The sequence below is a fragment of the Hippoglossus stenolepis genome, chromosome 9 (genome assembly GCF_022539355.2).
Source record: "Hippoglossus stenolepis isolate QCI-W04-F060 chromosome 9, HSTE1.2, whole genome shotgun sequence".
In the NCBI taxonomy this organism is placed as follows: domain Eukaryota; kingdom Metazoa; phylum Chordata; class Actinopteri; order Pleuronectiformes; family Pleuronectidae; genus Hippoglossus; species Hippoglossus stenolepis.
Window position 1 is genome coordinate 21150352 of NC_061491.1, and position 25199 is coordinate 21175550.

At 41.9% G+C, this 25199-nt stretch overlaps 1 protein-coding gene and 1 long non-coding RNA gene across 3 annotated transcripts; one reads left to right on the forward strand and one right to left on the reverse strand.

Annotated features, from left to right (window-relative positions):
• Positions 1-358: 358 nt before the first annotated feature.
• On the reverse strand, positions 359-21655 carry loxhd1b (lipoxygenase homology PLAT domains 1b). The gene is made up of 43 exons (XM_035165753.2): positions 21031-21655; positions 19511-19625; positions 19318-19329; positions 18980-19060; positions 18664-18848; positions 18407-18505; positions 18141-18289; positions 17175-17298; positions 16710-16819; positions 16149-16289; positions 15833-15968; positions 15566-15726; positions 15392-15478; positions 14954-15089; positions 14709-14863; positions 14445-14605; positions 14283-14359; positions 14007-14203; positions 13737-13929; positions 13297-13457; positions 12865-13186; positions 11990-12141; positions 10726-10859; positions 10488-10633; positions 10237-10341; positions 10003-10131; positions 9762-9926; positions 8629-8810; positions 8433-8549; positions 8071-8233; positions 7018-7172; positions 6721-6930; positions 6230-6356; positions 5496-5704; positions 5107-5292; positions 4864-4991; positions 3810-3927; positions 3211-3388; positions 2780-2965; positions 1894-2064; positions 1625-1757; positions 1199-1354; positions 359-1118 (listed from the first exon to the last, which is right to left on the reverse strand). Exons 1-43 carry the CDS (start codon positions 21653-21655, stop codon positions 638-640), a joined length of 7158 nt encoding a protein of 2385 aa, XP_035021644.2. The 3' UTR covers positions 359-637.
• Positions 5196-7345, forward strand: LOC118114956. Of its 2 annotated transcripts, none has more exons than XR_004697519.2 (2): positions 5196-5708; positions 6772-7345. It is a non-coding gene; the product is annotated as an uncharacterized LOC118114956 (long non-coding RNA). The 2 variants fall into 2 exon arrangements; XR_004697520.2 differs by having other exon boundaries at positions 7087-7345.
• Positions 21656-25199: the final 3544 nt, after the last annotated feature.

Genomic DNA, 25199 nt, shown 5'->3' on the forward strand with positions numbered 1-25199 from the left:
CATCCTGGTCTAATCATTCAAATGCAATTAATCAATTAAAATTAATCAATCTTGCTTGAAATGATTTAGACACAGTGTCCTTCTCAGAATATATCTCTGTCACATTCATATAAAATCTAAAGAATCCTTATCAATAAAGTTTGTGTTGAAAAACCATTTTGTCCCCAATTAATCATTATTGTAAAGCATTTATCTGTGAGCATTAATTTCAGTTTGGGAAAATGTGAATGTTCTGCTGGCTGGACTCATTGGAAAGACTTAATAAACGATATAGGCTGTTTCCACCTGTAGGTGATGTACAATAAGCAGACTGGCGTCAAAACAAAGAGCAAAGAAAGAACGAAATTAAAACTACATGTTTGTTTTGCTGGATTGTCTCTTTTGGGCAATATTCCGGTCTGTTTATTTTTAACGTACAAGAAAAGATTGTCGCAAATGGCTTTTTCGGAGGTTGGTAGAGGGACGAACTAAACCGTTGGCACAAACTTACAAAAGAACACAGGTGTTATTCTTTAAAAGAGTCACATTCAGTTCTGTTAGTTTCAATCTTATTCCTCACAAAGCTCATCTGACATGCCTTAAAAAACAAACTCTCTCTAAAGGAAACGCTCGCCCACTCTTCATCCCATGTGTCCTGCTAGTATCTGGGGTAGAGCACTCTGTGAATCTGCCCGTCGGCCTTGTGAGGGTCCAGCCACTTCCCACACAGGAAGATGGTTGTGACGGAGTTGGCCGTGTTGGTCACCTCCACGCACTCTAAATACCAGCTGCTGTTTGAGTGACTGTTGTCGTGCTCCACTCTGACCCTCAGCAGCTCCCCGAGGTCCAGCATCTCCAGAACGAAGCGGTCGGTCCGCCCTCGCTCGAAAAGGTTGCGGAACTTCTGCCGCAGGTGACGCTTGCCCGAGTCACCGTTGACGCCGTAGGCGGTGATGAAGACGTTGGCGTCCGTGCCGGCTCCTTTGACATCCCCGGTGATGACGATGATTTCGTACTTGACGGGAACCAGGTTGCGGACTTTGCTCGCGAAGCTCTCGATGGACTTATAACACTCAAAATTCAGGAACTTGTCCTTTTTGGCCGCCAAGGGGATTTGTGCGTCACACTGGAAGAAATATCTAAACAGGAGGGAAAGTTCAGAGTCAAATCAACTCCTTCAACGTGATATTTAATGTAACAAAATGTAGATTCCACTTACTTGTTCCCCAGCTCCTTTTCTGTCACCACCACCTCCATAACGTGCCAGAAAGCTTCACCCTTCACCTTTTTACCCTCTTTCGTTATGTGGCCGATGCAGATGCCGGCGATCTCCCCCACGTGCTTGGACGAGAACTCAAATGTGTCGGTGGCACCGCTGTGAAAGGGCAAAAACAAGTTTCAGCTACAAGCCGAGTTTGCTCCTGAACGGTGAACAGTTAAATTCACTGGTCTGCCAGAGAACTATTCTCCTGTGCGTCTCATGGGATTAGCTCTCCGCAGAGCACAGGCTCGGAGAACAGAAAGTGAAGCTACAAGATAAAAGGGGCTAGAGAAACAAAACATGTGAAAGAGAAGAGATTACGTAAGGCGACATAACAGGGTTTTACCGTGAGCCGAGGCACCTAGACTCCCTTTGAAGACCTACCATAAGAACTTCTTTTTCTTATTCTCGAGAACAAACTCCTTGGAACGAGCTTTTCTTCCTTCCAACACGATCCAGGCGTTTTCCGTGGTGGAGGCACCATCTGTGTTCGCAGTTGTTGTGGCAATTTCATATTCTGTGGGATTGCAGAGAGACGGTCGCTCTGTAATCAAGTCACATCTGGCAAATGCTTGAAATTAGCTGCAAGTCATTAATCCCCGGCAATTAGAGAGTTTATAATTAAGCCCACAGACTTTTCAGTGGCAACTCACTGGTTTTGTCACTGAGGTCTATGGAGTCGTTGTTGGCACAGGCCAGCTCCCTCATTATCTGCCCGTCGTCTTCGTTTTTAGCCAACCAGCGGTCGCAGGGGAACCTGAAGGTCTGGTCCATGGCCTCGTCTTTCACGTCAATGTACTCGAGGTGCCAACCAGGAGAAGGGCCTGTTTACAGCAGCAGCAGCAACAAACTTCACCATCTCTACTAAAATATTTATTAAAGCAATCATCTGAATTTTCACCCTTCAACAAATTTGAAAACACGCTGTGCACCCTCTGTGCGTCACAGCAACCGAATGCAAAGTTGCACAGGCCGACAGGTTTCCATGTTTCCTTAAGGATTCTTTTAATGTCGGGGAACAGATGCATTTTTTCTTCTTCTTACGAACAGGGAAGATTCTGGTATTTTATCTGCTGTTTCTGCAGAGTTCAGACATTTGAATGCAACAAAGACTTAAGTAGGTCATACAAGTAAATTGATATCGTAATATAATAATATAGTAACGACAGACAGTGTATATTTTAAGTTAGATGATTTTTAATAGATTAAGTACTGCTACATTAGAATTATTGCAGCAAAACAATAATATTTATGTTCAACAACATTATCAAGAACAGTGGAAGTGCGTTATTTTCAAATAGGTAAACCTTCAAGTTGGCTGTAAATGTAATTCATATACTTAGCTTAGTTTACTCTAATATTTCGATGTACACTGTACAAAAGCCTTTAGAATAAAAAGATTTCAGACTTTCGTAAATTAAATTAAATAGAATTCTGATTACTTTGACCCATCTCAGTGTCAGCAACAAAAAATGCGAATCACTCTCATCCAATTGAGATAAGCTGGAAAAGAACATTGAAAAAAGAGTTTTTACTCACCTTTGTTATCGTGCCACACTCTGACCTTGGACAGTTCGCCCAGACTGAGCAGGTCGGGGAATCTGAACACATCCTTCATTTTACGCTCAAACTTGTTCCTGTTGGTGCTCTCCTTCAGAGGCAGCATCCCGGTGTCGCCGTACTCGCCAAACACAATCACAAACACGTTGGCATCAGTGCCGGCACCTAAAACACCAGAGGTATTTACTCTATGTTAGATTTGTCCGAACAAGGCTGCATGAATGGTACCATGACCTGGACACAGCATAATCATCTACTAGTAAGATACACATGAACCAATGAACCCTGTGGCCTCACATATTGTTAACACTGGATATAAATACGGTTCACAAATTAGTTGCAGATTAATTTCCTGTTGACTCATTGATGCTATTATTTATTTAACACTATATAAAACTCAGGTGACTCACATCCGGCATCACTGGTCTGGACCTGGATGATGTAGCTTGTTTTCTCCACCATCTCCTCCTCGTCCACCACCGCTGCCAGCTCACACACCTTCGTCCTCTTTGGCCCTTTGGTCTTCGACAGCCAGTTCTCGTAGGTAAACAGATACACGTCCTCTGTGGTCAGGTTCCGCATCAGGATCTAAAAGCGTTTTTTCAGACATTTAAGTCTGTGTTTGTGACCCAAAAGTGTTGAACAAGATATGACTGTGCCCATCATAATCACATTCGTATTTTTGCTTCTGATTCAACTGAATTGGACAAAATATTGAAGCTGCTTTTTGAATTCAGCCTTAATTATTATCTACTTATTATTTTGTTTTTTATTGAAATCAGACGACTGCAATTTTCAAATCACATGAGTAACAGTTTTGATTATAACCTGCATAATTCACATTTAAGAACCTGGAGCAGGTGAAGTTTTAGCTGGGGCCCATTGATTGCACTGCTAAAGAAATCTGTGCCTTCTGTTACAAAACGATCTTCTGTGATCTTTGTAGGAATTTTAACAGATTATTCTGTTTGTTGATATGTTAAAGTTCGTAAAAATGTGATCGTGTTACACTGTCAAGAAACCAGTCGGGGCGACTCCCGCTGCCATCGATCCGAACTCTGATCTTCTTCAGAGGAGCGATGTCATCGATCTCCAGGTTGAATGTGTCTTCTTGGCCTCTTTCAAACCTGCATGTGGACAATATACTGGTGTTAGTATTATCTCACTTTTAAAAGTTGTTTGCTTTCTTGGTGAGGGTTGATGATGATGATGTGTCTGTATGCTAACTACGTAGCTATAGAAACAGCAGATATTTAGCTTAGCTTATCTTAGAATATTGGAAACCATGAACCAAATGAAAAAGTCAAAGTTCATGTAAATACATTTTAAGTAGTTCTTATCACATTTTTCAAATAAATTTGGTTTGAATTAGTTATCTGATGCTATTTAAACAGGGTAAAACATCATGATTGACAGCTGAGGCTGACTCGTGATTGGTCAAGCACGACCTCGATACTGCCCAGACACTGGCTCCAGTTTATGTCAAAATCAGAAGATGGCAGCACCTGCATCCAGGATGTTTTGGCTTAATTTTGGCACAAGAGGAAGTGGAGACCTGTCGTCCATCTTTGTAAACAGTCTATGATGGAAATGATTGGAAGCAGTAAGCCTGTCTATGTCCCAACTAAACAAAATCCACCTACCAGCACGTCACTGACTAACACATTATATCACTTTGTTTAATCCAGAGAAAAACAAATTTGCAAATTTAAAAAATGTGTTTACACGTTCTTGGCTGTTAGCAGTGACTCTCTGGAGACTGAGTTCAGAGACTCACTCACGCCAAAGAACAGTTTAGCACAAATGTTTGTTTTCACACTTGTGTTTGAATGTGTAAACATTGGACGTGTCGTTAGCTGGATTTTGTTTCATTTGGTCTGAGCCAGTTACCTTCCCTTGTTTCCACTCAAAGATAAGTTAGCTGCTGGCTGTAACTTCATAATAACAGGAAATATATAAAAGTCTACTCATGCAGAAAGCAAATGAACATGTTCCTCAAAATGTCTCACAGTTCCTTTCTTGACAAGTAATCGGTGTGACTGTGAGGTCAGAGGAGGACTGACCTGATCTCATTTTTGGGCAGCAGCATTTCCTCTGTGCTCCCATTGGCTCCGAACACAGTCAGGAAAATGTTGGTGTCAGTCCCTGCGTACTGAGTGTCACCCGTGACCACTGTGGCTGAATAAATAACCTACAATATCCAGTAAACAAGACAGATACAGGAGAGAGAGAGAGAATCTGTTTTTATACAACAAGTAAAAAGACGGGTTTCCACGCTGTGATATTTCCGGCGCAGTCTGACTCACTTTGCGGATAATGTTGATTGTGCTGGAGTCCAACACGTTGAACAGTCTGGCAGTGAGACCGTCTCCCCGGTCTTTCGCCAGCCAGCACTTACATGGAAAATTGTACTTGATACCTTTGGTTGGCACGGCAACCGACAGCTCATTCACCAGCCAGCAGCTCTCTGGTGTGACGCCGTTATGGCCGAGCTGAGGAGGACAGAGAATCAGGGGGAAGATAAAAGTAGGAATTGATATATCATTTGATTTTGTTTGATATTGGCACCGGAAGGCAAGAAATTAATTATGCTGCGTGAGAATGGCTTTATTTAAATCTTCGACGTCATCTGAGGAGGCGGCAGAGACGAGACGGCTTCGCAGATTTAGCAACAGAGACGGTCCCAGATTCTCACCTCCACCCTCTTGATCTCTCCCACGTCAGTTCCATAAGACACAAAGTGCTCCATGGTGCCGACTGTGAAGGACGTCTTTCCCTCAGGCAGGTCCAGCCACAGTCGCTCCGTCTCAGTCTCGGTGGGGCCGGTGATGATGACATAGACCCTGGCTGTGGTGCTGGCATCACGGTCTATCCCCGTGGACAAGGTGAAGTGATAGGGGATGACTAGGTGAGGGAGAGAAGAAATACTTTAAGGAGATTATATTCAAAGGGCTCTTTATTAGCGCTATCTAAACTCATGTTCTTGTGTCTGTGCAGTAAAAAGTGTCATCACCTGGTTATATTAGCTTTGCAGAAAGAATGGAAACAATGGGAAACTGCCTGGTTCGATCTGGGGGTAAAATCAGCAGCTCTTTAAACCTCTGATTAGAAAACAATTTAGTTTTTATCCCCTACATCGCCGCAATTGTTGTCTATTAACGTTGAATTAAACAAACCTATAATGTTTTAATTAGTAAGTTGTTAAAGTGTTTACAGATGGTTTCTCATCCTGAGCCTAGTTGGCTATTTTCCATTCTTTCAATCTGTTGCTGCATGTTACTTCTTTACTGTGTGGATGTGAGAGTGCATCAAGCATCTTGTCTAGTAAAAAAAAAGTGAAGGAGCAGATTCCTCCAGAAAAACAGGAGATCATCAACAGGGACTCAATCTCCTCATCGGAAAACTTGAAGAACAGTTTTGTGATCTTACTTGGACCCTCTTCCACCACTGCCACCTTTTTCTTCTTTTTCTTCTTGTTGGCATTTCTGTCCAGCCCCAGTTTGGCCTGAGCCAACATCTTGGAAAATGGATCAGTGCTTCTTTCACCTTCATACCCCTGCACCAGACAAATAACACAATAACACCCATTTCAGAACTCGTTTCAATGCAGCAGCAGTTGATAGAAAAACCTCAGCTGACATTTTTTATGGACTCAAACACTTCACCCACCCCTCCATCGGCATAGTGGTGAGTAGATAATAGAGTAGAGTAGAGTACATTTTCATTTTTGGGTGAACTATCCCTTTAACATAGCTTAAAGGGACATTACACAGATTTTCTTTTTACTAGGAAGCCGGCAGAGTAATTAAACTGATTCCATTCATTTGCTTTCACACATGCAGCTCCTCCGGGGAACGTCTCCATAAGTTCAGGTTTACGGTGCATGTGTGAAAACAGCTTATACGTCTCCCTCTCTCCACCTTGACGAAGAAGGTCCTCTCAATGCGTTTGTCCTCTCTCTTTCTGGACAGCCAGCGCTCACACAGGAACATGTACACCTCCTCCGTTTCCAAATCCAGCACCTCCACCTGGTCCAGGTACCAGTCAGCCCCCATCATGGAGTTGTCGTGACGAATATGGATCTTAAACACTTGCCCCAGATCCACAGCCTCGATGGAGAACTTGTCCACCTGAGGGGCAGAGAGGATGTATCACGCTTTTCCCTCAAGAGAGCTGAAAGAAATGTGACGTAATCAATCCCACGTTTCCCCACATACCGCTCCTCTCTCAAACTTGTTCTTGTTGCTCTCAGATTTGACCAGTTTGCGCTCTCCTGTGTCTCCCAGGTCTCCGTAGATGGTGAGAAAGACGTTGGCATCAGTCCCGGCTCCGTGCGTATCACCTGTCCGCACTGACACCTTGTACGTGTGAGCTGTGGTGGAAAAAATCAATCAATCAACAACTGAGTAGATGCAGGCTACACTTTGTTTTCTCACGGATTTGTAAAATGAGTAAATGTAGAGTTTTCATGCTGTGACTGTGACTATATGCTATTTTTTCAATTATTCAAGGAAATGCTTTGTCTATACAATAAATCTAAATGGTAAAAACAACCCTCATGGTTTCCTAGTGTTTTCCCCTTTTCATTTCCAGTTTTATTTTATTTATTTATTTACTATTTAATTACTTATCTTGTGTGTGTTGGTTGTTTAACTTCCTGCCTTTGTGATTACTTGCTCTGTTGTGTCTCATTACCATCGCCCCTTGTGTGTGTTTGGTTGTGGTTAAATAGTCTTTTTAACAGGAAGGTTCCTATAATTGAGTGAAATAAGCCATAATAACAGATGTTTGAATTCTCTGAATGATGAGGAAAGGAGCTTTAGTGCATCTTATCTGGACCATGTTTTACAAAAGGAAATGAGATTCAGTTCGACAGCAGCATTTTCAGCAACGCTGGATATGGGCCGACCATATATAAAAATAATAATCTAAAATGTTTGCAGGTTAATTATGAAAATGCTTGTAAGAGATGGACATTCAGTTTGCATGTGTTCTGCTTAAGGCTGATTGTAAAATGATGTTCATTGGTTTAAGAGGGATGATGTCAGCAACTTATTTGAGATTTTTCTGACTTGAGTTTGTGTTAACAACAATTTTTTTTCTGATTATTCTGACACCACATGAACACTTAATAATCTAAAATTAATAATCTATTCAGATTTCCTGCTCCTTATGAATTCTCCTTCGCATCTTTACTGGACTTATCCACCCGTTTGTCTGTAACCTTGTTTTCTAGTTGCATGCCAGCGCTGAAATCAGAGTAAACCTACTTTCCAGAGCGTCCTCCACCTCTGTCTCGGTGGTTTTCAGCGTCCCATCCCTGAGGAGCTTCTGCGTGATGATGTCCGAGGGGACCAGCTCCCTCACCGTCTCCCCGTCATCTTCAGACTTGGCCAGCCAGCACTCACATGGGAAAATGGTTGTCTCTGAACCCTGTGGTTAAACACAGACATATTCATCCCCAAACTGGGCCCAGCTGTGTCTGTGTAACACTGAAGGAGAGAGCAGCTGACTGTGAGAGATGTGTGAGCCAGAAGGTGTTACATTATTCATCTTCTAATGAGGCCATAGATAAGGAAACTCTAAATGATGCACTTATTGACGCAGATGTAATCTCAAAGTTTTCCCCCACCTTTCCTTTCCTGAGCTGTCGCCTGATCTCCACTCTGTCCAGGTGCCATCCCGGGTTGGTGCCCCTGTTGTCGTGTCCGATCCGGATCTTCTCTATAACATCACCGACATCCTCCAACTGGGAGAAGACAGCACAGTGTTTGCAGAGCTGCAGCCGCGGTATACAGGGGCGTAATAATCCGAATCTACACACTCACCTCTACGATGAACATGTCCTCAGCTCCCCTCTCAAAGTACAGACGTCTCTCTCTCTTGTTGACACACAGGGGTTTCTGCTGGGTGCTCACTCCTTTAGGTCCGTACAAAGCCATGAACACATCAGCGTCTGTTCCCGCACCAAACACATCGCTGGTGTAGATCTTGATCTCATAGGGAACGACTGAAAATCAGAGGGAAACAGGCAAGAGGGAGGACAGAAAGGTAAAGAACGTATAAGCACAGTTTTGACACTCATGGGCTCTGTCATGAAGACCTTAACAAAAGTTTTGTTAAATATTGTGCACAAAATATAATAAATTGTCAGTGCAGGATAATAATCTGTACATCTGCACAAGTTATCTTATTTGATAAAGACGAAAAAAAGATCTTATTTTGGTATCATATTCTGGACTTTTACATTTTATTGGTATTTCCACTTTAGGCATTCACATTTTGTAAGTCAGAGAGAAGTATTTTACAAAAGTAGGATGTAAATATGCGTTTTTGTTTGTCTCTGCATGTAAGACCTGCGATATACTAGGGACCTGTTCAGGTTGTACCTCGCCTTTCGCCCAACATCAGCTGGGATTGCTCACCCTGTGACCCTTGAGGGATGAGCAGTATAGATAATACCACTGCAGAAGGAACCTATTCCGGTATCAGGAATTAGTATTTTATCACTTACTTTAACATTTTTAACATTTGGATCTTGAAAAATCCGGGAAATGGAATTTTAGGGAACTGATATCAATGAGTGTGTTGAATTCGGTGCAGCATCATTGAATTTAAGGGGACTGTGGGGCCTTGGCAGAGTTTCAGGAAAATAAACTAGCCATGGCCATGACTGCAACTGTATCTTTGGCTACAATGTTGTAATTTGGTCGGTTTCACGTGTGGTTGAAGAAGCGTAGAGTGCTATTACGGTCGGGCAGTTTAAAAGGATCCACAGCGACATAATAACACTTACACACAGTATTAAAAACTCCAATTTCACTACTTTTTACTGCTCATGCTTCAACACTTTCAGCTGAGCAAAATTACCATGAAGCACTTTTACAGGAACGTTTCTCAGTCGGTGTATTGCTACTTTCACTAATGGATCCGAGCACTTCTTCCACGGCTGTTCACTTACACGGCATGTAGAGCTCAGTCTGCAGATCGGCGGGATACAGATCCCTCACCATCACCCCATCGTCCTCGCCCTTATCCAACCAGCGGCCACACGGGAAGCGTAGTCTCTGACCCTGCGAGGCTGCGTCGATCTCGACCCAGTCCAAGAACCAACCGGGAGAACCCCCTGTCAATTGGACATGTTATTCAGTTTCATGTACTGTGCTTTAATTGCTGGTCTGTGGAGCCGTTTCTTTCCCCACCTGAGTTGTCGTGACCGACGCGAAGCTTCTCCAGATCGCCCAGGTCCACTGCCTCCACAGTGAACTCGTTGATCATCCCCTGTTCAAACTTGTTCTTGTAGGTTTTACAAGACTTTAAGTTTACGACCCCTGTGAATGACAATGACAATGTTGAACTCAGATTGCTTGGCCGGTAACGTGCAGCATGAGGTTACCACAGCAACGCCAGGATGTTGGTGAGGCGCAGCATCTCACCTGTGTCGTCATTTTCTCCAAAGAGGATGGCATAGACGTTGGCATCGGTACCAGCGTACTTCTTATCTCCGGTTTTGACTTTAATGGTGTATGTGGTAGACATGGCTGTAAGATGAATTTAAAAGGTCAATACAATAATCCTTTTCATCTTCACAAATGCTGTTGTCTACGCCAGAACGTACCACCACTTAGATAAATTCATGAACCCTTTGATCGCCCTCTATTAAAACAAAGCTTTGAAAGTGTGTTACATTTCTGCTCCAGGCCGAGGGTGGCGGCTGTCCCCTCCTCATCCTCATCCTGCCTCATGAAGGCCTCGTCCACTGGCACCAGCTCCCTCGCTATCTGCCCATCGTCCTCATCCACAGCGAGCCAGCGGTTACAGGGGAAGTAGTACCTGCAGACACAAGAAACCTCTCCAATCAGATCTCTAACTCAGAGGCCACATACCTCAGAGGCCACGACCAGCTGTTTGCCGGTTTCACCTACGTCGTGTCATCCTTCGTGTCCACGATCTCGACACGATCCAGGTACCAAGAGGAGTAAGAATGGGTGTTGTCATGGCGGATCCGCAGCTTCTTGAGAGGACCCAGATCAATGGCTGCCACTGTGAAAACGTCCTCCTGCGAAACATGGCAGCCGCAGATACTCTTCTGTTACCGACAACATTAAAGTTTAATTTGATAAAGTGGAAATGATGGTGAGGATGGTCGGATACAATACAATACAGTACAACACAATACTCCCTTACCGGCAAAAGTCTTGTTTTCAAAAATATTATGAATTAATATTACATTAATATTTTAACAAAATATAATTATAATATCAAAATTCAGCATCTCTTATGTAAAATTGAGACTTTAACATCGTTATATTTGACTCCTTATTCCAGAAACATTAACGTGTAAGCAGCATTTTAATGCTTGACTGAAATGGAACTAATTTTAATCATCTTATTTATCGATTACAATTCTCAATATTATTTTTATATAAATTACACATTGGACGCTTCATTAGCTACACCGACGCACTATGATGCAGCCTAATAAACCAGGCCTGCAAATTACATCTGTTTTTGTTTGTGGAGAATGAACCTTTAATCTTCCTCAAACTTCAAAAAAATCTTTAAGTTATTGTTCTAATCAGAATATTTTATTAGTTAGTCATTTCTGTCTGAAATAAATACAGCACGTGTCGTTGTTTCTCATCCCAAGCAAACATCCCTCTCACTGACTGACACGAGGCTCTTGTGGCTTTTAATCCGTGTGAAGAAATAAACCTACTTGCCTGTGAATGTGAGTTTTTTGTTCCCGACAGAAGCAGGTGTGATGCAGACATGAATAATTCACCGGTCAGGATTAAGTAATGAGTAAAAGTAGGACAGGTTCAATGACACAGAGGAGGCCTCGGAGCTGCTCTCCGTCTCAGCCGGCTCGCCTGCAGGGGAGTTTGTAATCCCCCCAGAATACCCCCCCACCCACACCACTGTGGAAGTGCCTGAGTCTTTGACTAACTGCTGGTTCATTTCCAGCACGATACCCCTCCAGGAATATGGATAAAACTGTGCAGCCCCGGTAAAAAATGCATGTTGTGTAAAATTTGAAAATCCCATTAAACATTCCTACTGTTGTCAGCTGAGGAAAAACAATAAAATATGTAATATAAATGATTTAACCTTCCCTGCAGGTTTTTTTAACAAATCTAAATAATTCAATCCCTTCATTTTATTTTCAGTTGATTTAAAATGTCACACCTGCCCGCGCTCAAATTTGTTGAGGTTGTCAGAGTTCTTCAGATAGCGCTCTCCGGTGTCTCCGTTTTCTCCGTAAATATTGATGAAGACGTTGGCGTCAGTCCCAGCTCCCAGCATGTCACCAGTGAAGACGCACACTTCATAGGTGTTGACTGTCAGACAACACAAGCGATGAATTAATAACACCTCTTTAACCTGCCACATGCTGCGTGTCGGTCAGGAAACTGTGTCAAAATCAAAACCATGCGTGTCCTCAACATCAGCTCAGAGTGAAAGATACAGATATGTGCTGAGGTTTATTACAAATAATTCAAATAGAAATAAGCCAATATACCCATGCATATGTCTGTGTGTAGACTGTACTTGTATATTCTACACGGTAATTTAGAGAACTCAACAACTGATAAAACAGACACTGGAAAGAATAATGACCAGAACAGAGTGTTCTTATGAAACAGGATAAAAATTACTGGTGTGTAGCTTGTTTATGTTGTGAAACTCTTTTACTAATTAATTCACTATATGTATATGTCCGTATTCATGGTTCTAAAATCTGATCTGGCTCTCTGAAGAGGGAAGAATATAGAAAGCAAATGTAGGTGTTCCAGGTCATTTAATCTTCTTTGATTATATTTAATTAAATTTTGTCAGTCCTAAAACCGGTTTATATGCTCACTACTGCCCACAGCTGGACTGGTGTGAAGCAGTTGCCTAATTGTGGGACGTACTGAGATATGTGTAACACTTGGAAGCAGTGTTAAGAAACTGAGATTAGATGAACTGTGTGTGTTTTTTTGACATGGGACAGACGAAGCCTGGGATCTGATGTTCGACTCTTCTCTCCATCATCTCACTTGGTCGGTTTTATTTTGTACCTTCCAGCTCCTCGGCCTCCTCGGGCAGCAGCTCCACCACCAGCTCGCCATCCTCCTCACCCCCGGCCAGCCAGCGAGAACATGGGAAGCGATACGTCAGCACCACTTCCTGCATCTCCTCTCCTCCATCCTCATCCTCATCATCCTCATCTTTCTTCTTCTTCTTCTTCTTTTTCTTGTCCTCCTTTTTCTTCTCTTTGGGCACCAGGGCCATGATTAAATGTTTGACGTCCACTGACTCCAGGAACCAGCCGGATCCGATCCCCGAACCATCGTGACCGATGCGTATCTTGAAGATCTTCCCCACATCTTTGCCATTCATCTGGGGAACAACGTGTGATGTTTCATCTCAAACACGCATCTGGACAATAACTTTGTACTTTGGCATTGAGATGCATTTCCACTAAAAGCTTGAAATCCAAGCTTCCATACCTTGAATATTTCTGTGGTGTTCCGCTCATAGTTGTTGGACCTGCTCTCGAGCCTGATGATCTCTGTCTTTCCTTTGTCTCCATAGATCTGGAGGTAAACTCGGGCGTTGGTGCCGGCAAACATCACATCTCCAGTCACTACTGTTACCTCATAGTTTATCACTGGAAAATACAAATTGACAAAGGACACACAGATCGTTTTTGGTTCAGGTTTACTGTTGATGCATAGAGTTCATATAAACATGCATTCAATACGTGTGTGTTACCATATATATAAGGACGTGAATAAAATAGGAGTAACAGCACAAAATCTGAGAATATTGCTTTGACAAATATGACTGAAATAGAGCAGATATTGAAATGATAATCCCATTTTATATATCGATTAAAATAACACAATTGTTTCTTCTTCTAGCGTAAGAAAGTGGGACTGTTACCTACATTGCTCCATGTCCAGGATCTCGCTCGGGTAAATCTCCACCTCTGTCTTGCCGTCAGCCTCGTCCCTGCTGAGCCAGCGGTGACTGGGGAACATGTAATGTCTCCCGTGGACAGGGACCATGATCTGAACACTGTCCAGGAACCAGCCGGCTCGCATGCCTTCATTGGTGTGGCCGATCATCAGGCGGCTGATCTGGAAAAGGAATGAATGGAAGACGCTATTTAAACTGTTCCCCTTTAATTTTTGGTTCTAAAACTTCTCTGAGTCACCTGTCCAATATCAAAGGTTTCCACGGTGAAGATGTCAATGCGGCCCGTCTCAAAGTAGTTCCCCAGGTTGTTGGCGGAGACCAGCAGCATCATCTTACTGGTGTCCCCTTTCTCTCCGTAGAGCTTGACGAACACGTTGGAGTCCGAGCTGCTTCCGGGGATGCTCCCTGTCTTCACCGCGATGTGATAGTCAATGTCTGACACACACAGACAAAGTATACAGTCAGCTCCGTGTACAGGGATCAGATATAAACGTTAAAGCAAATTGGGACGTACTGTAGAGACGCTGTCCGTCTGAGAACGGCACCAACTCTCTAACAATCTGTCCGTCATCCTCATTGCGATCCAGCCACCTGTAAATCATATTCAGTAATCAAACTCTCATCTCTGCCATTATTTCTTCTATCACTCGCAGTATTGACGCTGTGGCCATTGCACCTGTTGCAGGGGAACTCGGCGGCCTGGGCCTCGGCCTGGCCCTCCTCTCTTACAATCACTTTGTCAAGGAACCAGCCGCAGCCTCCACCTTTCCCATCATGTCCAATCCTCACCCTGCGGATCTGCCCAATGGCCACTGCCTCAACGATGAACTCGTCCAACTAGAAAGACAAAGAAAACCCATCAGCACCAGAAGCAACAAACTGCAGCTAGTTGGGTTCATTGAACTCATGCTGATCAGTGATTTGGACTGCGTCTACCCACGCTTCCTTTCTCAAACTTGTTGATGTTGTTTTTGCAGTTGACCAGCTGACGATCTCCGGAGTCTCCGTGGTCTCCGATCAGGTTGAGAAACACAGACGCGTCCGTGCCGCTGCCGCCGACAGTCCCCGTGCAAACTGTCACTCTGTATTTTATCACTGCAGAGAAGAATAGGATTGATCAATGAAGTTTAACATCATTCTGTGTGTTTGGCAAAGCAGATTGTGTTGTGTTGGTTGTGTTCATACAGGGGAGAGGCTCGGAGTTCCGGTCTCCGGTGGCAGGAAGCTCCCTCACAACCTCGTTATCGTCCTCATTCGTGTCCAGCCAACGCTCACAGGGAAACGTGTACTTTTCCTTTGTGAGTGTCTTCATCAGAGTCGCCTGACAGGAAAAACACAATGGAAAAGTCTATTGGAGTTGATATGTGAGGTTGTGTCTGGATTATAATTTCGTTTGAGTGTTTGAATTCTGTCTGGATTCCAGAACTGTCCCCTTTGCTTATTGTAAAGGTGGACAGAAAAAACTAGACCTTAAATAGGCAGCAAAGAATTTAGACATTTGATAAACATGAACTCGAAAACAACTTTTGCTTAATAATCAGAAAGCAATGTCAAAAATGGAATCAAGATATCTGATATATATATATTTAAAATATACTAATATTAGATATGAGATTTCTTCACCTTGCTGAGATGCCATCCTGCAAAAGGATTTCTCTTCTCATGCCAGATACGGAATTTGGTCAATTTTCCCAAATCAGGCAGCTCGACCTGCAAATACACATCAAGATAAAAGCAGTTTTCTACACAGTGTCCTTATCTGACATAGTGGATGATAATATAGGAAAGGCCTCTTACCATAAACCTGTCCACCTGTCCCTGTTCAAAATTGTCTGTTTTATTGTCCAGCCGGATCTCGTCTGACTTGCCCTTCTGTCCGTACACCTGGAAAGAGATTTCTGCGTCCGTCCCTGAGCTGGGAATATCCGACGTCCAGATCCACAAGGACCACGGGTGCTCTGAGGAGAACCAGGTCAAATCAGGATCTTGGATTCAGCAGTCATGTCATGGTTTGGTACATCTTAGATACCGCTGTCCGACTATAATTATTGACGTTTAACTTACTTTTCTGTCTCTTCTGCCTGAGCGAGACCATCTCATAGAGCTCTCTCTCTATCAGCCCGTCTCCCTCCTTCTCATCCAGCCATTTACTGCAAGGGAACGTCTGCTCGATCCCTGTGAATGGACAATACACCACCACCTGTGAAGAAGAAAAACACATCGATTATTAATCCACATACTATAATGCTCACAGGTACAGTGTGTGTGTGTGTGTGTGTGTGTGTGTGTGTGTGTGTGTGTGTGTGTGTGTGTGTGTGTGTGTGTGTGTGTGTGTGTGTGTGTGTGTGTGTGTGTGTGTGTGTGTGTGTGTTCACTGTACCTTCTCGCAGTACCACCCAGCACTGACTCCGTCGTTGTCATGTCCGATGGTGACTCTGCTGAGGGGACTGAGGAGCGCGGCGATCTCCACGTTAAAGATGTCCGTCAGGCACCGCTCGAACTTCCCCCCCTCTAAAAACACCTGGATAAAATACATTCAGGTCACTTCAGGTCACCGAAAGGCTGGGGTATTGTTTTAATTTACTTTATTCAATTATATTGTTGTTGTTGTTGTTGTCTATGTCTTTGTGTTGTCTATAGCACTATGTGACAATAACACAGATTATTATGATTATCATGAATTTAAATAGCAGCAACTAAACTAGATTAAACTGTAATGATGATGAAAAATCGACATCAGTATGTGCAATGTCACCAAACTCACATAAAACCTGTGCGGATTAAAACTACAACAAATACTTAACTTAACTGTCTACAATTATCATTAAGAGCAAGCTTTTTTATCTTCTCAGTTTCAAATAACAACTGCTGCAGCCATTGCTCTGTTAAGGAAAGTACAAGTTGTCCACTCTGTTTCTAGTCTGCAGTCTGTTGTCATTACCCTGCCGCTGTTCTTCGTGCCTTTGGAGCCGTGCATCACGATATGGATCTTGGAGTTGGTCCCAGCACCTCGGATGTTGCCTGTCACAATCTGGACGTTGTACACAATACCTGGGGGGTACAGTTACATGTCAGGCTATCCCAGGCTCTGCCAGCAGGTCATTATGGTTCGTGGCACCAATACTCCCTGAGCAACTGAGTAGGATTTAGTCCGTCAGATCTAAACATCGATATCCTTACAGGAGAATTAATGATCACATGGAAGGCTTTTTGGTGAGCTGGAAAGAAAACAGTTTTTCTTTTTTAGAGCCATCTTGGCATTAAAAGTCAAAATGAGGAAACAATACTGAACTTATTTTCATCCTTGTCGCCATATTTGCATTCACTGATAAGGAAGATGAAATGTGAGGTAGGTACATTTTATTTCAGGCTCATAAAAGAAATTTCTTCCAGATCTTAACCTCACCTGTGGGCTGGTTCCCCCCGACTAGAATATCCCTCTGGATCTTCCCGTCATCCTCGTCGATGGCAAACCAACGATTAACTGGAAACTCGTAAACTATTTTGTTTCCCAGATCGTCCACAACCACCTGGAAAAATAAAAAAATTAACAAGATAATCACATAATCACAGCCAACATATAATAGAAAATCTGTTTTTAAAAAAGTTATGAAAAGTTACAGGTAAAGAAGTTGTTGTATGAGATGAAGTTGGTTGCAAAGATACAAATAGATATTACAGCTACTGGGTATTATACTAATATGTTTTAGTCCCTTTTCGTGTGCCATTAATTTTATACTAAATACTAGCTAAATTAAATAAATAATAGTAAATTGGCAGCTAATGAATATTTTAACTTTATAAATTAATTAACATTTATTTCCTGCAAGTGAACAGAGGTAAGAGTGTACACAGCTTATATTAAAAATCAAATAACTTTCCCAAGAAACTGTTTACTCATGAATATGTCATCATCAAGGTTAGACAGCAGCATAAACCACATGTGAAAAAGTATTGAAAAGTACATTACTTTTCTATGATTATCTTTGTTGTCACTGATCTTTGATGTCAGTCTGTGCTGCAGCAAATCTACCCACTCGTCGGTTTGGTGTAAGCTAATCCTTTAATGGGGCTCGGTTTCCCTTTACACAGAGGGTAGGATGACGACATGTGTGTGTGTGTGAGAGTGTGTACACGTCTGTCATCTCTTAGTTATGTTGGAGGAGCAGGGACATGAGTAGCAGATGAAATGACTGAGAGGAAATAAGAGGCTTGTGTGTTAAGTACCTGTGTAGAGACAGAACTGAGCCGACGGAGGATTTGTTTCATGATCATTCCCTAAAAACCCTTAATGTTAAACACAATGTTGTTCTTTCTTCATCTGTCTTGATAACCGATTGGTTGAGAGCCATGTGTTTTATCTTTGTTTTACCTTGTCCAGAAACCATCCTGCTGAGGAGCCTTTGTTATTATGGCCGATGGTGATCTTCCTCACTTTGCCCAGGTTTGGTGCCTCCATGGTGAACTTGTCCTCGGTGCCTTTTTCAAAGTTATTTTTGTCGTTGTCAAGTCGCCTCTCGCCTAGAATAGAAACAAATGGTTAAAGTCAGCAGGCAAAGTGAAAGAAAGCTGGTATCAACTTTGGGAAAAAGTTGACTTTTTAAACCACATGTGAAAACCTGCCTCTCTGTTATTTACCTGTGTCTCCGAGCTCCCCAAAGATATTGATGAAGACGTCTGCATCTGTTCCACTGCCTTTCACGTCTGCAGTGAAAACGCTCACTATATATTTATTATCTAGAAAATCAAGAGGACAATTAAAAAAACACTAACCACTGTGTAAATTAGAATAAAAATAATCTTGATTTATGAGTTTGTTTGGGCCCATTTATGCTGATTCACTGGAGGCAATGGGGATGCTGTATATTCACTGTTAGGACTATGTGTATACGTACATTTGGGCATGTCCATGGGGTCCATGCTGCCCAGCAGGTCTCTGGCGTAAAGGCCGTCTCCCTCTGTCTTGCTCAGCCAGTTGTTACAAGCAAAGTAAAACCTCAAGTGGGGCCTGATCACGTCCGTCACCACCACTCTGTCCAGGAACCAGCTGGCGCTCAGCCCTGTGTTGTCGTGCTCAATCCTGGAGCAAAAAATGTGTTACTTGTAATTAAATCAGGGGAGGAAACATCCCAGAAGCTGGTAACTATATGCTACACTGAATATTAATGAAGAAAAAACGGATCAGGGATGAAATGTCTGAGTCCAACGTACCTTATCTTTTTCAAAGATCCAATATTGTGCGTTCTGATTCTGAACACATCAGTTTTGGCTCTTTCGAAGGCCGTGCGACTCCTGAAATCATGAAACAGTAAACTCTTCAGGAACCAACTTGAATTTCATCATCAAACTCTTGATCACAAAGTAAACACAAAAGAATCCACCAGGAAAGTGTCAGGTGGGAAAAAAAGAAAATATTCAACATTCCCTTCAGATGCATAATAAAACATTGACAAAATCATGCAGCAAATCCGTGCATTGCAAATTTCACACTAAATCACAGCACACAGTGTTTCTGAGCAGCCACCAACACTGCATGAAGAAATAAATACCTCTTTTCTGTGCTGTTAAAGGGAAGAGATAAAAACAGTGTTTAGTAATAAGTATTTAATTCAAGCTCAATGAAATGTGAAGTTTAAATCAATTCAAACTTAGCTTTTATCTGAACAAATTCTAAAATCTTCTCAACAACAAGTACAAGATGAGTTTACATCTAAAATCTAACAATCTTTGAGGAGGACCTACTTGCTGGCCAGGTGGACTTTAGGAGTGATGCCATATTCTCCGAACAGAGTGACAAACACGTTGGCGTCGGTGCCGGCTCCTCTCTCGTCTCCGGTGATGGTCACCACCTCGTACACTGGGGGGGTTTAATGACATGATTCAAACAGGAGCAGGATGGTGAGGTACAGGAGTAAACAGGGGTGTAATGATTCTGAAACGGAAACTAAGATACAAACTTGATGCAGGATCGTGATGCATGTTGTGCTCTCACTCACTCTCACTATACTAACGTGACAAACCAGATTTTTCATTTCACAGCTCGGATCATTCTAATCAACGGCAGTAAAAGTTTTGATTGTTTAATTTGCTTAAAATAAACATGGAGACCCAATGGAGAATCTTTCAAGTAGTTAAGATAAAGGGTGATGTTGGGTGAGTCTTGGACGGAGACAAAGGATCCTTAGATATGGAAAAGGACTACCCCCCCCCCCCATTTCCTACTTAGGAGCAGTAACCTCTTTTTGAGGTTGAGTTGTGTCTCTGAGGAGTCATTACACTTTTCCACTGCCTGTAGGAAGAACCACACTTCAATACTGCTTTAACACTAAAGTCAAAATGAGAGGTGCTTTTCCTTTTCTTCACATTCTGCCGACATCACGTTAATGTGGCATTCGAGCTCTGCTGAATCATTGGGGTCTACACTTGCTTTGCTGCACGTGCACATGTTGCTCCCCAACATGTGCACGTGCAGCAAAGGTCAGTGACGTTAAGATCAGTCTCATCAGACAAAGTCAGTGAATGTGGGTGGATGATGAGTCAATGAATCAAGATTCACTATTAAATGTTATCTTTTTTGATTTGTTCGTGGTTTGGTGGAAGTAGAATGAATGTTTTTCATGTAGTTAGTGCAGGTTATTAATAAATAGTTGATGTGAAAAGGCCATTTAAATGAAATTAAATAAACTAAGTTAAAACACAACTAACGTAAATTTGACCCAAAATTTAACTTTTTTATTATTCTTTGAAAAACCAATGTATTCTCTCATCATTTAAAGATGACAAGTGATTATAAATTGATTTAGTACAAATTAAGAAGTAAATGTTTGTTTAAAATTTAATTACATTTTGAAAATTGTAAAACATTTGAATTGCCCTGATCCCACTATGATGAAGGATTTGAGAGGGATCATTGTGGAAGACTTTAAATTAAGGTTTTTACATTTGACTTTAGACGACTGTGACACTCTTGTAGGATGTGTAACCCGCCTGTCTGAAGGTTAGTGACAGGTGTCATATAGCTGTAGGTTACTGGTCATACACGGACAGCTCTTCACTCAGTGTAACGTTACCATGAACATCCAACAAAAGCATGAGCACATCACAAGTGGAGTCACTCTGAATCATATATCTGCAATTAAGGAGTCACTTCTCCGCTGGGTGTCAGATGTCTCTCCTCAAACAAAACGTGCAGCTTCTCTATTGAGTTGGTTTTAATCGTCACATCCACACACGTCACATCTTTTACACCTCTTTTGAGTTACCTTTCTTCTTGTGATATTCATCCTCGTAGTTCTCCACCTGCTCTGCCTCGTAGTTGCGGAGCTCATTCTCGTAGATCTCCACGTAGTTTTCAGCCTTCTTCTTCTTGCCCTTTGTCTTCTTGGTGTCCTCATCGCTTTCCCCCACCACCGAACCTTTCTTCTTCTTTTCTTTCTTTTTCTTTTTCCCCTCCTCTTCATCCCCGGCTGCCGGCTCTTCCTCTTTGTCAGTGTTCTTTTTGGATTTCTTATCCTTGCCGCCCATCTTGTCTTGGACCTTCTTTGAGTCTCTCTTGGTGGTCTCGATCACATCAGGGAGTTTCCCTCCTCTCTTTTTACCCTTGGAGTCATTATTGTTATCTTCATTATCTGTGTTCTGTGACTCACTGCTCAAGTCATCCCCACTGTCCTCTCTGGCTTTCTTCTTCTTCTTCTTCTTGACCTTTTGTCTTCCCTTCTTCCTCACATCAGGCCCTGATGTGTCAGAATTATATCCTTCTTCATCACTGTCTTTCAGCTGCTTCCTTTTCTGCTGCTTGCTCTTCTTCCTGGGCTTTGGTTCCTGATCCTCCGAGTCCTCGTCATCCTCCTCTGCTCTCTGGGTTGTTTTTTTCTTTTTTGTGGGCATCTTTAATTTATTTACTACCTTGTAACTGTAACCGATTCCCGCGTGTTCCGGTGAAACTTGATTAAACTGACCCGTGACAGAGCACGAGTGACCCACTGGCAGCACAGATCCGAGTCAGAGCTCACAGGCTGAAGTTTGACAGGCAGCCAGGGGGTAACCCTCTGCTGGTTAACCTCACCTCACGACAACAGCAGATGCTCTGACCTACTTAAAAATGTCAATGTCCTTCTTGTCACCTGACCACAGGAGGAAACCCTCTGTGGGAGTGGAGAGCTGCTGGAAGATTCCTAATTGGTGGCTTGTAATTGTCCTGCTTTTATAAAGTTAAACTGCCAACAGCTTTGTGACATAACGAGGCACATAATTATGGTTGATTTATAATGTAACAGGATGAAAAAACTAAAAAACTAAAACAACATAATGTAACATGTAGACTCAACCGGCCTGAGTCTGGATATGTGCACAATCCAAGTGGGTGATGATGACCTCCAAACCAATTATAAATGAACAATGGATTATTTTAACTTGGTCTTATTCAAGCAAATGTACATATAATAACACAAACTATTTATAACATAACATTTGAACATTCTACACAAAGTTACAACCAGGACCAGAAGAACCAGTGAATGTTATAACCTATTGTTTATTTGTTATTTTGAAACATTATTGAATTACATCACCTTCTGTGTGAGGGAAGACGTGACTTGAGTGACTTTAAGCAAAGTGAGTTGTATTTGTTTTGTCAGTAAATTCATCTACTGCAGGAAAAGTACTTTTTACACTTTTTCAAGGATTTTGAAAACAGGTATTTTCACATTCTCAAATTGGTATTTATAATAAATTAAAACCTCTGAATGCCCCTTTGATCACTGCTATTTAGTACGGCACCCTAAATTCCAAGGTCTTTTCCATCCTAATAAAACTCAATGATTATATACACATGATAGTGGATAGTGCAAAGAAGAACCTCTGTAAAAATCAACATGAAGGGAGACAAACATCATTGTCAGACCCCAGGATGCAGAACTGCTCTTCAGCTGTAAACGTAACATTTCAGACAAAGAACTCACATCTTCTGCAGGGGCTTGGCTTTTCTGTTATTTTCATCACAGCCAGTAGAGGGAGACACCTTCATTTGCATGTGGGTTAAAACCTACAGTCTATGGTTAAAACTTAATTATTATTTGCACAATTACAATTGTTAATCAGAGGGTGAGAAGTGGTTGCATCATGCAAATTGTGACTAGTGTAATGACATGGTTTTCTTCTTAATGGTTGGACTCAGTTGTTAAACATTTGATGGAAACACGTCTGCATATTCCCACAGTTCAACAGAGAAGAAGAAAAACAACAAACAACAACAAACATTGCCTATAGAAGTAAAGCTTTATACATAAATAAAATATCAACATCCTTCATTTTCTTTGTACTTATATACCAGGATGCACAGGGATAGTGGAACACATGTAAATAGTGAAACGAAACCGTGTCATATATCAAGCTTTTAACACATACACAACGAAATGGAAGAACATGTGTTATTGTGTCTACTGTACAATACACAATTTACAATAACAATAATAATCATGAAAAAGGAATGAAAGGTCTTCATCCTGTATTCATTTTGTGTCTAACAAAGTGTTTTTGTTTCCCCGGCTCTGTGATGTTTCCTTTGGCTCTACTCTAGACATTTTGCCTTGTGTGATGAATTGAATCCCTGGATGCTCTTCCTCTTCCTTGTCCTCATCTTCCTCCTTCTGTTTCCCTGCCCCCCATCCTCCCTCTCCGTCTTCTTCTCTCGCCGCGGTGATTTATCCAAACTTGGAGCCCCTGCTCTAAACACTCTACTCTGATTTGGAATCATTTAACAGCTCATATTTGCACCTGCGACTTGTCAATTTAATGTTTTATTCCTGGAATTATGCTCTAACCACTCAGAAATGTTAAAGTGTTTTTGCAGAATTTGGTTATAGAGAGAATGGTGCCTAAGTTTTAGGTCAGAGCGCGTGTCAAATTTCACTTTAAATGTCATATTTTTTCTTAAACTCCGCATCGGGGGCTGCTGTTCCATCATGCAATCATAATGTACACAGGAAAGTGTTCCTTTAAATGTTTCCGCAGATGTATTCTGACTCCAAAGAGTAGATTGAAATGGATCAGCAAATCAATTTAAAGAAACAGCTCTTATATAACATGACAAAAACTATTAAGACCAAGTAAAGTAATGAGCTCTAAATCGGTGTGGGTGGATAGTGAGAGGGCCGCTGATACTTTTGGCCCTGCTCTGCAACCTTTCTTAGGGATGGGACTTTTGGGTAAAGAGACTGACATATTTTTGAGATGCGTATCAGCAGAGGAAAGATGTTCCATCACGTCTTTCAAGATGTTTGTCCCGACCAGCTTCCTTTCAGCAAATCAGCTGTTTTTCAAGTTCTTTCAGAGGGTGAAGGAAGCACTTTGGACTACAAACGAGCAGATAGGAGCAGATAGACGACTGTCATGGGAGTACGTGTCCAGAGGGGCCACAAGGCGCAACCTCAGACGCAGCATTTATCTGTAATTTCTTTGAACATATTCAAAGGATTCGAATCCCAGAGTTCATTTCATCGGTCAAACTCATTATCACTGCCGAGCTGTTTATCGGAACAAACTGTAAAGGCCCCCAGATAACGACCCAAACTATATTCGTCCTTTCATTGTTGGTCCAACAGAATCATCTGTAACTTATAACTCAAAACCAAGAAGTTATTAGTCTGTCTACTTCTTCGTACATTATGTGTTGGTGGAAATTATTTTCTTTTTTTGGCTCCGTAGTCATTTCATTTCTGTGATTTAAGCAAATTCCATCAGCACCGACTGGAGTAAATTCAGACACATTTTTGCTCACACGCACAGAAAACATAACAATAATCTGTTTTCCTAATAATTTATGAAAGTGTCCTGGAAAGAACCCGAGAGTTTGGAACGAAAATTAGGAGAAAAGTCGAAGTTCTGACCTCATTCTTTTTTGGTTAATTAAGTTGGATGCACCGGTTTATTATACTTGCAAAGCAATTGCTCATTCACTTTATTCTTTATTAATTTATGGTTGAAATTTCCCCTTTATGCAGGTTTAGCTCAACTACCATCCTATGAATAAAAGTCCCAGGGTTGTGCCAGCTTTGCATCTTGAAACTACATTGGTGGAGTGATGCATTTAGCTCCACCGAGGCCAAGTCTGCCTGGCTCACGCTGTAGAAAAATAAAAGGAAAACGGTAGAGGTCGGATCTGAATTTTATTATACCAACTCACAAAAGTCATTACTATAAATACGTCTGATTCTTTACATTAAGATCCACACACTAAATCTTGAGTATTGAAGAAAATGTTTTTAAAAATGTTATATCTTGCAATGTAAAGGAAATAGATGAAATCATATAATGGCCCCTTTAACCAGATCTGATTGGTGCTTTTTGCACAAATCTGCTGACAATTAAACAAAGTTACAAACCATAAAAACACAAAGGTGAAAACATAACCTTCTTTGTGGAATTAACAACC